Genomic DNA, 16958 nt, shown 5'->3' with positions numbered 1-16958 from the left:
TAAAATAAAAAATAAACAACACAATTATCAAACCAGATACCCACACTAAGCTCCTAGGGGTAATCATAGATAACCATCTAAATTTAACCTTCATGTACTTCACAGTATAAAGAAAACCCACCAGAAGCTCGGACTTCTTTACAGAAACAAATGGTTCCTCACAGCTAACTCCAGAATCTCACTTGCTGAAACATACCTTCTCACTAACCTCTTCTATAGCTCTTAAATCCTTACAAACTTACAGTCCTCACTACTCTACAAACTCAAAGCCACCTATAATAAAATACTTGATTTGCCACCAGTCTTCCTTCCAAAACCTACCACTGTCATGCCCTCAGGACACTCAAGTGGCTGGAGTTTCCTCATCACCTCTTACTTACTCAACTTCTCATAATCCACTCTATCCTTAACAAGCCCTCATTCTGCCCTAACATCTCATCAGTGGTCTCCCTTTATACTCCCCCTCAACTTCTACAAAGCTCCAACCAATGTCTCCAACAGATACATAAACCTAAAAAAACTATTGGCCAGAATCTATACGTTACTTCCCCAATCTATCATGGAACAAGCTTCCCGTGACCTTCAGAAATATCATCCCAGTCCATGAGTTTAAGAAAGCTCTCAAAAACCACCTTTCCAGCACTTGAATCTGTCATCGTAATCATCCTACCTGAATACCATTCCCTGTCCACCACCTTCCCCATACTTTACTTCTTTATCTCTCTTATATCCACCTCATCTCTCCCGCTAACTCTGCTTCATTAAAGTTATCTCATCTTATTACATCATACGGTACTTAAATATATCGCAACCACGCTTTCACAGTGGCCTGTTATTATCGCTACCACGGGTTTGGCCTGTTATTATCACTACCACACTTTCTAAGTAACCCGTCATTTGTATTTTGGCAACCACTCATTTTTGGCAGCATGTTATATAAGTAACGGTACTAAATACGTTTTTGTAACACATATTCTCGCTACTACACTATTTATTTAACTGTGACTGGAGTGGTTGAACTTTTGCATAAAATTTCATTATTTTAAATTATTTTGACTTTGATTGGATATGTCTACTACGTAGTGTTGGATTTGACTTTAAGCAAGTTTGATTGATTAAAATTGATTTAAATTTAAGAAAATAATTCTACTTTATTGTTAATACATTGCAGTGTAACACCTAAATTTCAATCCATTTCACAAAATAAAAGGTAGTTTCTCATGTTTTTATACAACTTCATGGAGCATTTTAGAAACATCTTTAACTATTACATGTACAGTCTTGGGAGGGTGGACAAGAAAGCAGTTCAGAAGCAAAAATATGAAAGTCAGACTGTGGAGCCAATCTTTTCATATATATTACACTAGTAGGGTTTTTAACTAATTGACTGATCTGATTAAGTAAAGACAAACCCAGTATATACTGTGTGGATTTTAAATTTGATCAGGGATCATTCAGTGTGGCAAAAAAGAAAGATTCAATATTATAACGTACGTGGTTGCAGTAATACATTGTTTGGAAAATCAATTCAAGACTGAAATGATTATTATTATGCTAATAAGGATTTTCTTTGCATAATTATTCAATGGTTAAGCTGCGTACACAGTGGAGCATGAGTTGTGACTGCTGCGAAAGCATGGTTGCAAAAATACACAAGTACCCATCATACTCTCCTACTTCTGCCTATCGTCCTCTACTACTCTGTACTTGTAACCTACCACCTGTGTCCTCTTTATCTCTCTCAATAGAATTCTACACCTCTGGTAACCATAGCTCAAACTGCCTCTGCATTGCTCAGTTGTCCACCGATGACAGTACAAAAATGTTACTACCCGATTCTTGCTATTACTTGTTCTCAATACTATTTATTTATTTATTTTATTTATTTAACATTTGTTGACCGGGAAAGTCCGACTAGGTTCCACAGATCCTGTTTTCAGTGGAGGCCCGGGGAGAAATGCTCCAGAAGCATGTCTTTAGAATGTGGGAGGAAACCGGAGTACCCGGAGGAAACCCACGCGAATGCAGGGAGAACATGCATACTAAAGCATCTATACTTGTATTGACAATGTCTACATAACTGTTACTTCTTGTTTTTGTAATAGCCATTGCATAACCTTTTTGTACTCTTATTATTTTACTATTTGTTATATAATTTGTTTTTAATTTTGTAATGTGGAGCTTTTCTCCCCAGGCCTCCACTGAAAAAGGGCAGTAACTCAGTCGCACTATCCCGGTCAACAAATGTCAAATAAATAAAAATGAGGGAGAAAGGATACTACACACATTTGATGTCCACTGACAACTCAGGTACTATCTTGACAGAACTAAATCATTCAGATCTTTTGAACAATTGTTCATTTAAGAAGAAGGGACAACCTGTGTCAAAACAGACTATTTCCAAATGGTTGTCTAAGGCTATTATCTTTTGTTATACTCATCACAACAAAACTATTCCAGGCAGGGTCAAGGGCCACTCTACCAGGGCCTTGGAACTTCATCTATGGCTTTTTGGAATGGGTTGGATTCTATATGTATTCTAGATGCTGCTATATGGTCCTCTGTACATACTTTTTGCTTGAGTCTTTCTCTAGGTCTAGATCAGGATTTGCAAGGACTATTTTCCAAGGACTCATGGACCCTTCTCCTTCCACCTCCAATATACTTAACAATGGTATTCTACTCATATAGTTAATGCTACTGCAGCAGTGATCAATATGATGAACATAGTACAGTTATGCAAGTTGAACTTCCCATGACAGTAGATGTTCAAGTGATCAGTAGCTGATCCCTCCCTCCATCTTTCTTGTTTTTTATGTGTTTTTTATGTCATGGTGTGGATATTTATTTTATTTTACTTTTTTTGTTCCTAGCATTGTCCTTTCAGGACTCAGCCTCCCTCTGCTGGAAGTAAAGCTCTAAACAGCTTTGCGTGGCTACATTACAGTTTGGGTGCATAGAAGGTGCCCTGAACTTTGGAAGCAGGCTTGTCATTTTATCCTTGGCAGGATGTAACCCGTATAGCTTAGGCTACTGGCATAGCTTTCAACTATCCAGATTTTCACAGAATTTCGAGATTTTTGCCTTACACTTTTGATCTGTTTTTAATAAAATTTTTGGATTTCTGGCAAATCATTGAGGCTTGAAGTCAGAAAATAACGGCAGACATTTGAGCTGCAGACTTCACACCCTTCACAAAAATCCATGTTAATGCAAAAGCTGTTATTTTATCAACAAAGTTTGTAAGAGCAATATTTAAAAATTATCTGTATTTTGGGGCCTTTGTCTCCTCATTATTTATGTCTTTTTCCCATGCCTCTCAACATCTTAGACTAAGAAATCTGGACAAATCCATAAATAATGGGGGACAAGGGCTCCAAAATAGGGACTTTTTTTAAATATTGCACTTACAAACTTATAAAGTTGATAGAATAGCAGGTTTTGTATTAGTGAATTATCTGAAGGGTATGAGGTCTGAAACTGAAATACCAGTCATTATTTTCTGAATTCAATAACTTATTTTGACAGAAAAACGCAATTTTATGAAAAATCGGACCAAGACATGAGCGAAAAACCTGAACTGCTGTGAGATAATTTGTCCAGATTTCTTGTGCTAAGAGGTTGCGAGGTATGGCTACTACCGCAGTGACCATTCGAACACCTACTGTTATGGTAATAAGTTCAACTTACTCAAACTGTACTGTTTTTGGTCCTTACACCCGACTAAATGGGCTTTATGAGTTTAAACAGGTCATTACTGTACTGTAAGTTGTCACTGATGCCATCCTGTTTATTTCATATTTTCTCACCAACTCTCTCGTCGTGTCCAGCTTCTTAACACGCAGCGCCCTCTACAGGAAACGCTGTAATTGTTATGGTTTTCATTATACATTCCGTCGCCTTGTTTGTTTCCGCCTTTCTCTGTCATATACCAAGGTCACGTGCGTTAGCGACAACCTTTCCAAATGCTACCATGCCATTTAGCAGTCTACCAATTGGCCCGATCCGATTAATGACGCTGTCTGGGGGGCAGGCCTTAGTGACGTTTGCACCGATCAGCTGTTGGGTGTTTGTATAACAAAAACAAAGAACAGGCTTTGGGTTTGGGAGAAGTTGTCTAAGGGGTTAAGAAGTTTTTAGTACTTATTTGGTGCGCTGCTGCATGTTTGTTGGTCTTAAATTCAACGTTTGGACTGTTTTTACGTACTGAATCTACCTCACGTTACTGTTATTATGTGCAATGTTTAACTGTCGTCAGGGATAATTTGTATGTATTTTGCAAAAGGTGGGTGTCTTTTGTTTTTCTTAAGAGAGGGTGACCCTGAGGGGAAAATCAAGCAAATCCGGTATTTTTTATTGGGGAATGACCTTGCTGACAGCTTATGAAAGGAAAAAAAAAGTACTAGGGTTACTTTACATTGGGAGTGTTTGATCTGATTAACTTTGTGTTACTGATGCAGTATATTACTTTAATCGTTATTGTTTTTACACAATGTTGTGACGCAACAACAATATATTTCACAGCAGTTTAAGTAGGAGCATAAGTGTAATGATTCAAAGTATGTTGTTAGTCTATGTCTGTTAAGTTTTGAAGCTTTGTTTACTGTTGATAAGTTCCAGGTTTTAAGGCACGTGCTTTCTGTAGTGGAATAGGAAGGATTGTCGTAGTATCCTTTCTTCAGTCTTAACTTGTATTGTTGTCCTTCAGCGTAAGATCAGTGCCTTAATAAATATATAGGGGAAAAGTGTTTCACGGGATGGGGGGGTATAGTAACACAAGTCTGGACTTTTCTTGCGAGGAGGAAATGGGTTAAGACAGTTTTGTAAAGCTCTGTTTATTTATATAGATGTGCGTGTGTACGTATTCATTTTTTTTTTTTTGGGGGGGGGGACAACGAATGTTCTAAATGTAATTCGATGTACACTTGTGACAACTAGCTGCTGTCTAAATGCTTTTGAATTCCTTGTTATGCCGTTGCCTGTGAAATGATCTGTGGTGCTCGCAGCGACTTGTTGATTCTACATTACGCAGTAAACAGATAAGGGAAGCATTCTTTTTTGTCAAGTTCATTGCAGAATTGTATCTTGTGAAAAAAAAGTCGTGTCGAAAAACGTTTTTATGCCGTGAAAGTTAATGTTTTGAAGAGGAACGGGGGTTCGCAGCCTCACGAAGTAATGTGAAGACAAAGGATTAGTAACACAAGATCAGTATTGCACCACATAGACTGTTAGAAGAAAAAATGAAGTGGGAGGAGCTATGTCCGGAGCCCTAGTTATGCGATTGGGGCCAAAACTGAAGATCCCACCTCCTCGCTATTTGCCCTAGTTTCTCCAGTTGGATGCAGCACGCGCATTGTTTGGGATCATCTGGGGACATTGGAAAAGCCTGTCAGAAACCAGTCTACACTGACTTCTCGGGCACTGAGCACTACATGGGGGGTTTAATGTTTAATTCCAGGCTTTTCGAAGTCTTGCGGTCAAGTACGATAACGGCAGGCTGGCCGATGAGTGTGTTCAACTGTATACATGCATCTTGCTAACATTTTGTTATGGATGGGCAAATATCATAGCAAATGTCTACGCGCCCGCATGTGTTAAGAAAAGAGTTTCACGTTGACATTTTTCTTCGTTAAAGCCCTTGCTCTTCTGTTCGAAAAGTTACGTATCACCAAGTGCTGAAGTAGTTTCCGGCATCGGGTCAAAACGTTTTCCGATATAAATACGCGAGTTAGTTATCGGACACTGCAGTCAGAAATTTTTTTTTGAACATATATGTCATTCAGTAGTGTAGACACCTCGACGTGTTTCCTTTATGTCACACGTGTGGTATACCTACACTCCTGTTTACAGTTCACACACTAAACTGGTAATCTAATTAGCCGTAAAGAGACTTCATTCTCCGTAAGGGTTCAGACAGAACACTTTATGTATTTATACATAATTTGCCCCTACCGTATATTTAAAAAATATACGCAAGTGTCAAATAGCCCTGTATACTTCAGAAAGGGATATATTGTCACCTGTTGTCTCTTACCATAAAATGCTTTTTATATGTGCGTTCCTGTAGGTAATTATGTTTTGTATAGTCTTATATTACTGTACCCTTATTCTCTGGTACTGGTTTGTAGCCGGGGGCAGGCAAGCATCTCTCCTAGCAACAAATCTCTCAACCTCGTAGATTAGTCCTAGGCTAACTACCCTTTCAGGCCATTTTAAACCTAGCCAATTATCCCTTGTGAGACTCAAACCTTGGACCTTGTGTTTGTAAGGCAAACACCTAAACCATTAGGCCACTCTCCCAACATACACAGTAAACAGCCTCGGCAAGGCTCGAACCCAGGACCCTGCACACCATAGCCAAAGTGATTTACCACTAAGCCCTGTCAGATATATAAATAAATCCAGACAAAGTCTAAAATAATGAGGAACAAAGGCCCAAAACAGGGACAGTTTTTAAATGTTGCTTATATAAACTTCGAAAGCTGACAGAATAGTGGGTTTCGCATTGGCATGCATTTTCCAAAGGGTATGAAGTCTGAAACTCAAATGTCTATCCTTACGTAATGACTTCAGTCCTCAATGATTTTCCAGAAAACCACAAATTTTATGAGGAACGGACCAAACATAAGAGGCAAAAATATGGGCAGCGGAGAGAGGTATGCTTAGCAAAAATTGATGATGTCCGAGAAGCAGTCCTGGATTGGACACCTCTTTGTGCAGTTTAGATCAGTAATGCACATAATAGTGTCGGGTGTTGGAGGAAATCACGGAGGGGGGTTGCTGAGGAAATCCACAGGGACACTGGAAGTGTGCAGGCTCAGCATAGTATCCACCCTAGCCACTCTGAAACTCGCAAGCAGAAGAGTGAAATTTAGGATCAGCTCTCCATACAGGAGTCTGTTCACATAGTATGGTAAGTAGGAGATGAGCGGGTTTTCTGGTTGAGTGTAAACTAAATCCATTAACAAGTGACAGCATTTAAGACATGTAAGCCTTATAAGTTCACTTGCTAAGACTGTTGTGAGTCACTCATCAGCAGGATGTCCAGCAAAGCATCAGTACCTTCAGGAATGTAGCATGGCTTCAGAGGAAGCAGGAATGGCACTGACATTGATGATTTTTTATCCCCTAGGTTATGAGTCCTCCATCTGTTTATCAGCTGTCTGAAATGCTTCTGTTCTTTTAACTGTTGCTGTTTGTTAGTAGTATTACACCTAGTTACATCAGGGCACATGCCATGGGCTGTAAAATATTGTGTTCAGTTGCGGTCTCTTATCCCACAACCTTAAGGACTATAGTGTGCGCTTTGTAGAATTTTGCCTTGGATACAATCCATTGGGTACAGTGCGGCTAAAATCAAAATATAACTATTTTAAGAAATAACCTGATGTTTTACTATTCCAGTGAAGTGAAATTAGTTAACTTTTCAACTTTCTTAATATAGTGGAAGTGGGCAAAGTGGAATATAAGGCAGCCAGATGCAGATCCATCTGAGCCATATTACTGGCAGTGAATGTGAATGCTCTTGGTATCACTTCTTGCAAAAATATGAACCATCTCCTGATTAAGTAATGAAAGAAGGAAAATTGTAACTGTTTTGAGGTGCTATGTGCTAGTGTTAATGTTCTGATGGCCTGTACACCAGTACCCTCAAGTTATGAAATAAGCTGTTGGCGTTTCTGTTGAGCTGCATTTCAGTTTGATGTTTTTAGGAAGTGATTGAAAAAAGTGAATAAATGCATTGTTTAAAAGTCATCAACTTAAGAAGTGGTTTCCTTAACTATTGTGCGAGTGGGGAAGCATGTCTGATGTTGCTTTTCTTATGTTTAGTCGTGTTTGTATAATGCATTAGTTGTCCATACAGTATTCCTAAGTTACTTTTGAAGTGTGGTGCACTTAGAATGATATTTTGTAGCACTGTATTGTTTAGTAGCATTATTACAAATAGAAAATAACGTATTGATATTTTAATGCAGGAGGCAAAAACAAAATGACACACTAAGTAGTAGTTTAGTACATACTTATTTTATAAGTAGTGCTTACTTTCCTTGTAGATTCATTCATTAATTCTCTGATTTATCTATTTACCCAGTACAGGGTCACTGGGAGGGAAAGCTTTTCCCAGCACTCAGCAAGTGCAGGAAAGCACTAAACTCAATAATATCTCCCATCTAGCTTGTTGTTTTTGAACCACTGCCATCTGCTGGGTGCCTTGATGTTGCATCACTCCAGGTTTTTAGCTCTATTTCCCATTGGCCCTGTTTTTGTTTGCCGAGTATGTTTCAGCCCAAGTCAGTTGTTTAAAGTAAAAACGGTTGTCCTTACATTCAGTGCTGCACCCTTCTTCTTTTGGCTTTTCCCGGTTAGGGGTCGCCACAGCAGAACACCTGTCCGCTCATGATGGCAGTGGAATTTTACGGTGTCGAGTTGCCAGCCCGGTGCCCAACCTTCCACAGAAGGCACACACACTCACACCTAGGGCCAATTTAGAGTGTCTAATCCACCTACAGCATGTCTTTGGGGTGTGGGAGGAAACCGGAGTACCCGGAGGAAACCCACGCGACCACAGGGAGGACATACAGACTCTGCACAGAAGGCACCCCAGCCGAGGATCAAACCAGAGAACCTCTTGCTGTGAGGTGACAACGCTAACCGCTGCACCACCGTGGCCACCCACACTGCAGTATTCCTTACTAATGGGATTCCCTGCTGTGAAGCCCTCCATCCGGCCAGTTTACAAAGATTTCCGTTGCTTTAAGATATGCAGAACTTCACCTGCTTACTCCTTGCCTAAGGTAGGCCATAAAGGTGACGTTCAGGCGTACCATCCTCAACTTTTATCCCGCCAGTCCACACTCTGTTTTAACTGCCTGTCTGTTACGTATATCCATTTTTCTGTTTGTTTGGCTTTTTTGTGCTTGTTTCTGTTGCTGGAGCCCTCACAGTTGCAGATAAGTACCTAGTTGGGTTTTTGGTTACTTTTTCTGATAGGTTAACAGAGTACCCGAGGATTGGTCCTTTTGTTTGTGTCCTGCTGCTGACCCCTCTGTGGTGTCTCTAGCCTCTGATAAGCCATCTCAATTGCTTCCTTCGTCCCAAGTTACTGCCTTCTGACAAGGACAGTAGGACCATGGATAGGCTGGGTAAGAAGGTTTATACTTCCTCTACCCAGGCTTTTTATCAGACCCATATTTCTACTCTTCTTTTAAGGCCCACTTATCAGCTCTTTCTGCTTGTCTGCCTTTAACTTCCCTGTTAGCTTCTAGATTTGAGGCTAAGCAGTTTCTTAAAGGTGTCCTTAATATTAGACCTACCAGGAAGCCTGTTCCTCCTCCCTGGGATTTTGTTCTAGAAAAATTGACTCTGGCTCCTTTTTGAGTCTGCTGTTTCTGCTTCCTTGCAACATTGTTCTTGGAAGATAGTTCTTTTGTTAGTGCTTACTTCTGCCAGGTTGGTGTCCGAGTTGCAACCCCTTATGGCTTATCCATATTTCATGAGGGCAGGGGTGTCCTTGCGTACTAATCCTCCTTTTATGCCCAAGGTGGTTATTGAGTTGTCACTTGATCAGTCTGTTAATTTGCCTACCTTTTTTCCTCTCTCCGCAATCTGACAGCGAGAGGGTGCTGCACACTTTGGATGTGCATAGAGAGCTCAGATTTTATCTGAATAAAACTAAAGCTGTCAGGAAGTCTGACCAGCTATTTGTTTCCTTTCATCCTAGGTCTTTGGGTTTGGCTGTTTCCAAGCAAACTATTCCTATGTGGATTTCAAAGGCTATTTCCTTTTGTTATACTTTCATGGCGAGAGCCTACCGTCTTCTGTTAAGGCTCATTCCATTAGAGCTGTGGCTTCTTCTGGTGCTTTTTTCAGGGGCTTAGATGCTAATTCTATTCGTGAAAAATAGTGGTGTTTAGTATAGAATTTCTTCCCAACTGTAAAAATGTTAAAAAAAAAAGTCAGAGTAGACAACACAGATCAAGGGGGCAATTTGAAGAAATGCACTGAAGACAAAATTGTCTCAGCAGAGTCTAGCGGGGTCTTTGAGCTTGGACTGACTGGAATTAAATATTATGACAGTTTTGTAAAATGTAACCTACTCTATTAGATGTTTATTAGCTGTATTATAGTATGCTAACCATAGCAATAGCAATTTTGGCCGTGTGTAGCACCTTTTCCCTTCCACTTGTAACTTTTAGAAAGTGCTGTTTGAATTGTTTTTGAATTTTATTGTATCATGGCAGTATTTTCCACCAGTGACATAATTTGTTATGTGTTTGTTGTTCCTAACAGACTTACTCAGCAGTTATCGAAATATAACCGACCGTCCTGATCTTTCATACTAAAAGCATACCTTGTGCTCCTGTCAGTTTGGAATTATCTTTATGCCATTCTTGAAGTCTGTTAGGAGGTGCTCAGAAACTGCAAGAACACTTCCAAGCCACACCTCTGTTCTACAGTTGCAATGTTTCAGATGCTGACTAATGTTCTTTTGGGAGAGATTAAAAATGTGACTGCCATGGAACAAGAACCCAATATTACAGAAAAAGAGGATGATGAATGGATACTTGTTAATTATCTAGGTGAGGTTAACCTGTATTTCTACTTTCTCGCCTTTAGAAGATGTGACTTCAAAACAAAAGTGTACATCTTAGCTTTGATATCGATATTGCTAAATGTTCTGAGAGAGAATTTTTAATGATCATATTGAAAATCTGTAGCTAAATGCTGATTTCCCCCAGTTGCTTTAGGCTTGGCACAAGTTATTTAAAAAACCTCTGTGATGTGCATCTTTTTGCTGAATGTGCACTAAAGATTCCTGCTTTCAGTAAAGGCTACACAGACGCTGTCTTGACGTAATATTTACATTGTTGTATATAATATGGCTACTAAGGAGTGGCAAAAGTGGAAATACGAGTTTAGTTCAGAACAACAGAATGTCTAACTTCATTTAGTCAAGACCATATGAGCGTCTTTAAAAGGCAAACTGTACTGAGATCACGGTGCAGTGGACATCAGGGAATTTGCCTTTTACCCCACTGTAGTGTGATCTTAAAGTTGGTATAATTAGCAGGGAGTGTGGGAGACATAGCAGTACTTGCAAATTTTTTATTTTTTTTTCAAAATGTTGATCGTATAGTTACATTTTAAAAATTCGATCTTATTACCTAGATCGATATATATTGCATACCAGCTAGATGACTAAGATGATCTCCGTTTTCTTCCTTCATACTTCCCACTCATGTAAATTTTTTCCAGTTAATGTTTTGTAACTTTAAAATTATTATTTTTTTTTGTACTGAACCAGCATTTCGTCTTGCATTTGTTTATGCTTTTAGACATCTGGTTTGTTTTTAATTGTAAAGTCAACAAATACTTCATCCAAAGTTAACATTTCTTCTTCAGTGGCAAAGAGTTAACATTTTCCAGATACCCACATTTGAGAATGCAGTCCTCTTTCATGCTCTTGCCATAGAACTTTGCAAGTGTGTGAAAAACGTAAGAACACAAGACTGCATAGGGTGTGCTTTTTCCTCAAAGTTTGCGCTATTTGCATTTAGTCCTTGTTTTAGTATGTAAACCTATACACTGTGCAAGTATCTGGTAGAACAGTGACCTCTCTACTCCCGTGGCTCTAGGTACTGATATTCCTGTGCTGAGAAGATTATTGTGTTGGCCTGTTGTACTTCTGGTTCCTTTCACTAATATTCTGTGGTCCGTTCTTGCACTTCTGGTTCCTTTCACTAATATTCTGTGGTCCGTTCTTGCTGTAATCTTTGTCATGTGCTGCTCTCATTGGGTATTTCTCAGTCATTGTCCTTTTCAGTTGCAGTATTTGTCCATGTTGTAGACTAGTTTCTTGCCATTGTCACAATGTTTCAGATGGGCATCTGTGCTGAAATCGTGCTGGTGCCACCAGTTTTGGTTCTGGCGTCAGTATCTGCAGCAGAGCCCTGCCACTATGTCTTCCATCTGTACTCTCCACGCCTGTAATGTCATAGGTTCCAAGTTCTCTCCTTCTTTTTTTTTTTTTTTTCCCTTTCTTGAGGGAAAAGGAGCATGGTGGCCTGGTGCTGCAGCTTTACAAATCAGCTAACCACTTCTCCAGTTCAGTTTATCCTGCCTCAGTGTTGGTGTTACTCCTCCAGATACCTGGGTGGGGCTGCCTTAGTGAGGTGTGAAAGAGTAGTGTCTGTCACCTGTAGCCCGATACTATTGCTTCCCTCAGGTGGAACCACCTTGGCAGAATGGGAAGGGAGGCAAGTTATTCACTGCATTTCATATGCTAGCTGACATCACGGAGGGAGGCTTACAATGGCATAACGCAGGACCTGCCCCTGGTGCCTCACCTATGCGGTGACCTGTCCCTTGTGCTGCCTGACTCTACGACTCTGCAAGACTTGCACATCTCATTTACTCCCACTAGCTCTCCAGCACTTTGACACTGTACCTCCCTTCACACACACCCCCCCCCAAGAAAGACGAGCAGGTTGTGTTTGATAATTTGCTTTTGTCCCACTTGCTGACTCTAGTAGGTGCCTGAGACACTAGTCGAACTTGAATTCCTTGGGTCACAGATGAGGTTTGATCTCTATGTACCAACAGGGCTGCTTTCAGCAGCAGTTTTTGCTGTGCTGATGCTCTTTGCTTCTATACCAGCATTGAGGTTTCTGGCATCAGTGACGGTGCTGGGGTTTGCTATGTCTGTCTGAGCATTGCTACTGTCATTGTTGGTGGCCATGCTGTCAACATTTGAGCCTGTGGTGCCACAGTATGACTATCAGTTTTATCTGTACCAGCTATTACTTTGTCAGTTACACTACTCCATAGTTGTCTACCCGGATGCCAACACCTTTAAGCTGGTGGAACTTTAGGAATGAGATTTTTCAGGGCTTCTGTGGTCTAGTCCTCCTTCAAATGAGCTGCTGCTTCTGGATTCATCAATACTCCCCAAAGAAGGCTCACAAGGCCATTGCCATGACCAGGCACCTCATTTTTACTGTCCAGGTAAATCCCCTATAGAAGACATGGATGAAAAGCAAAGTTGAATTTTTCAAGTCTCTCACCCAGAACTCCCTATATTTGAAGAGTATCTAATTTAATGCAGCCAGTTGGAACCTGACCACAAGATCATGTTCTCTTCCTAAGCTTAGAATGCAGAAGGTCTACAGTTCACCCTGATGAATAGTTTTAAAGACAGCAAAAGAATTACCTGAATGTATGTGGTCCAGCCCCCCCAGTGTGTGCTGTGTGAGCAGGCACCTCAGACACACTGATATTTACAGTGGTCCTGAAAAATGCTCTTGTACTCCAAAGATCCATTGTCCCGAGAGTCAAACTCTGCATATAGATATGTAATGTTCCAAAGATCCATTGTCCCGAGAGTCAAACTCTGCATATAGATATGTAATGTGCATCTTTGTATCTGCCGTTTTATTTGTGTGAACGCATAAGTGTGCCATGCATATGATTTGATTTGCAGTGTGACTTGGTCAGTAAAATGCAGTAGATGCTTGTAAGTTTGCTGATGGATCTATAAAGTAAAACATTGATGACCAGGTCACGGCTGCCTGAAATATGGACTGCCTTCTAGTCCTTATTATATGCATTACACTGGAGGGGGCTGTCAGTCAGTATTGTAATCCAACAGCACTCTTAGTAGTTTGTGGGTTTCAGTAAAGACACCAGGAAGTCCTTTTTTAACACCGCTTCAGTGATACTCACTTGTTTAGAAAGAAAGTCCACCAACTCCTTTAAAAATGAAGGAACAGGTCAAAACTGACTTGCTGTGGGTGTCAAGTTTTTCCATCCACAGAATTGTGTTTTATGAATTACAGAGGAGCCAGCATCAGAAGGTTGGCATAACGGTTAAGGTGCTTACCTTATAAAACACAAGGTGCAAGGTTGATTCTCACGTGGGGTAATTTGACTAGGCTTGAAATGGCCTACACTGGCAGTTAGCCTAGTACTAATCTGTGAACTTAAGAAGTACTAGCAGAAGGCTGCTGTGAACGCACACGCGATAACCAGGTTACTTTCATCAGGGTCATAGTCCAAAGGCATAGGTCCCCAGCATTCACTACAAGTCTATTCCCTATCCCTGGGTGAGTAGCAGCAGCTTTGAGCTTTTTCAGATCTCCATACTCTGGAGGCATTCTGGGTTTATGTCCCTCCACTTGTCTACCTGGAAATCGATAACCAAGGACAAGGGGGTAAGGAGTGTAACTAACCAGATGGCACTCAATTCCCTTTAGTCCAACCCATATCCCACTGTCTACTCTTGCGAAACATCCCACCCCATCAGAAATGTGCAGCAAAATCGAATGCAAGAAATATTTTTCCCCTGAGATCCCCATTGGATGCCAGTCTAGTCAGACCTGTATGCCATAGCTGTGAAGTTACTAAAAATTGCAGTAGTCTGCAGTCCTCTCCATGTGGAGATCGGTATTTTTTAATCGGGATTCCTTATATTGAACCTTCTCAGAACCTGAGCAAAATGGGAAGCTAGATAAATCTTACTGTTGCCTTTGCATCATAGGATTGGTGTGCTGGCCTTCCCAGGCTGTTAAACTCTTCTACTGCCCTACTGCCACATTAATGCTGTGCTCTTTACAGACTGTCTTTAGTTCTCTCTTACCATGCATATATCATTCACAGTTTGGAGAAAGTGATGTCATGATGTTATTTTCCTTGTTTGATGTCTTTGTTCTGGTTGTAATTAGTCTTGAAGCTTTCCACTAGCTGCCTCCTTTTTGTGTTTAGGATTTGTACTGAGGATTTCTGTAGATTTACTCACTTATCTGAATTTCTGATTTGCTAGGCCTCAACCCTTTACAATTTACCCATGTTACTATGGTCTGTGCCAGCTCTGCCTGTGGCAGACAAATGCCATATACTAATGGGCATTAAAGTGCTTGTATTGCTTGATGTGCAACTAGAACACTTTCAGGTGTCCTATGTCCTACATCTATCTAGTGCTGTTGAACATCTGATTCCTCTAGTGACCTTGTGAACAACTATTGTCATCTGCAGAGTTTACCAGACAAGTATGGAACATAAGAAAATTGCTAGGCCTTTTATAAAAAAAAAAAAAGACGTAACACTGCATATGCAACAATGGACAACTTGGAGTCCCCAATCTGCTGATCCCATGTCTTTGGGACATGGGAGGAAACACTGGAGGAAACTAGAGCATCCAAGGAGAACCGCTGCAAGCACAGGGAGGACATGCCAACTGTGTACAGAAGGCACCCCAACTGAACCAGCTAACCTTTAACTGTTGAAGTGACTGGTGCCCCAGTGTCCTATCTGTCTACATTTAAAGCCTTCCTAAGATGCCTCTGTCATTCAAAGGTTAATTTGATGTTTAAGGCTTTGACTCTACACACATCTTCCTCTTCGGTTTTCAAGACCAATACAGACAGTCTTGAAAATGTAAAATGATGTCCCAGATTTGGACATGCCTGTAATGTCTCCTGTTAATGTTTTCAAGTAGATAATACTGATTTGTTTCATGTTCCTTTTTTATCCAGAACATAAATAATCTTTAGAGTAACAAGGATTTTTTTCAGTTACCCTGTGCACTTCTAATAGAGGAGGGAACAGTTTAAGAATGAGAGTAAACGAACTTTCTTCTCCCCACTCCAGTGTTCTACTCACTGTCCTGTGACTTTGAGCATCCCCAAAATTAATGCCTCCCATCTCAGATGCATCTGTTGTCAAAAGTTGCCAAAGATATGGGGACTTGGAAACCAGTACATATTAGTTGCTTCTGATGAGAAAAAGCTGTTGCAGTAGCTTTGACGACGGTCTCACAGTTCTGGAATGCAAAAATATTCCATTGCAAGAATTCAAGCTTTCATTACATTGGAAGTGTAGCTATGTCATTCATCTGCTGTACTTGGGAAGTTTCCCAAACTGGCGCTCCCAAGTTGAGCGGGGGGGCTCTTCCCAAAAAAGTGTAAAACAAGGAATGGTGATATTTTAAATGGCAATCAAAGAAATCCCAGTTTTGGACTGTAAGGTAATGATCTTGGAGTCTTGGCATAATCATATACACTGAAAATGAGTTACTAGCACCCATAAGATTCCAGTTCTTCCAAAGTATCTTCAGAAATGTTACAGTTTGCACCTGTACATAAGTTTAGACTCACATTTTGCTTATTACCTCCCACGATTTCTTGTCAACAGTCTGACTTATTGTCTTGGTGCCCATGATTCATTTCGGACTTTAGACTTAACAGCTCTCTGACTTGCTAGTGCCATCAAGTAGCTTGTTGTCATGATTTTGTTCAACAACTGATGCAGAATTGTTGACTGCGAAAAATGGCCCATTGTGGTACATAATCTTAAAAGGTGATTAAAAGATAGTACTTCCTGTTGTGGTTATTGTATGTCAAGCTTAAATTTCATCTGCACAGTATTTTTTGTGCACATCACCATTCTGTATGTCTCTCTTACTGTTGCAGTTTGTCTCTTACTGTTGCAGTTCTACCTTCATTTTTGCATTTTACTTGCATTTTCTGTTGCCCACATCAATTTCCTATGTTCTTTTAACCGTGTGCTTGTAATTTAGCTTGCCTTAAGGCCATGTCTTTTTCTGTTTGCCATATTCTTATCCTGTTAGATTTTGTCAAGGATTACAGTAATTGTCAAATCTTTCTCTTTCTGCCTTGTCATTGGTTTTATGTCTTTGTCCTCAAAAGTAAAGTACAAGTGTTTTTAATATCTTCAACATATAGAAATGTGGCACTTTGTACCTTTTCAGGCTTCTCAGCTATACCGTTTACGGTATGTAGAAAGCAATTTGTAAACCCAGGGTGCCTAATTTTGTGCTAAATGCTTTGGAGTGAGAGATGTCTGAGTATAGTTGGAGCAGAACCTATTGCAGTGAGAATTGTTCTTCTGTGTTTCCATGCGCATACAGTTTTGAAGACAAATATAATTATTCAGTTGTGGCA

The 16958-nt window shown here is 40.2% G+C and overlaps 1 protein-coding gene across 2 annotated transcripts in view; it reads left to right on the top strand.

Moving 5' to 3' along the window:
- The first annotated feature begins 4069 nt into the window (after positions 1-4069).
- The window catches only part of TP53INP1 (tumor protein p53 inducible nuclear protein 1), a 176256-nt gene continuing 163367 nt past the window's right edge, over positions 4070-16958 (top strand). Inside the window, exons 1-2 of one of the 2 annotated variants that reach the window (XM_044066572.1) lie at positions 4070-4285; positions 10291-10580. In XM_044066572.1, coding sequence (XP_043922507.1) covers positions 10463-10580 — 118 coding nt within the window. In that variant the 5' untranslated portion in view covers positions 4070-4285; positions 10291-10462. Of the gene's footprint in view, positions 4286-4874; positions 6914-10290; positions 10581-16958 lie in introns of those variants that run through there. The other variant, XM_044066573.1, reaches the window with a different exon arrangement.

The sequence above is a fragment of the Protopterus annectens genome, chromosome 3.part1 (assembly GCF_019279795.1).
Source record: "Protopterus annectens isolate FY-2018-M chromosome 3.part1, PAN1.0, whole genome shotgun sequence".
Lineage (NCBI taxonomy): Eukaryota > Metazoa > Chordata > Ceratodontiformes > Protopteridae > Protopterus > Protopterus annectens.
This window is presented reverse-complemented; position numbering and strand designations above follow the sequence as displayed.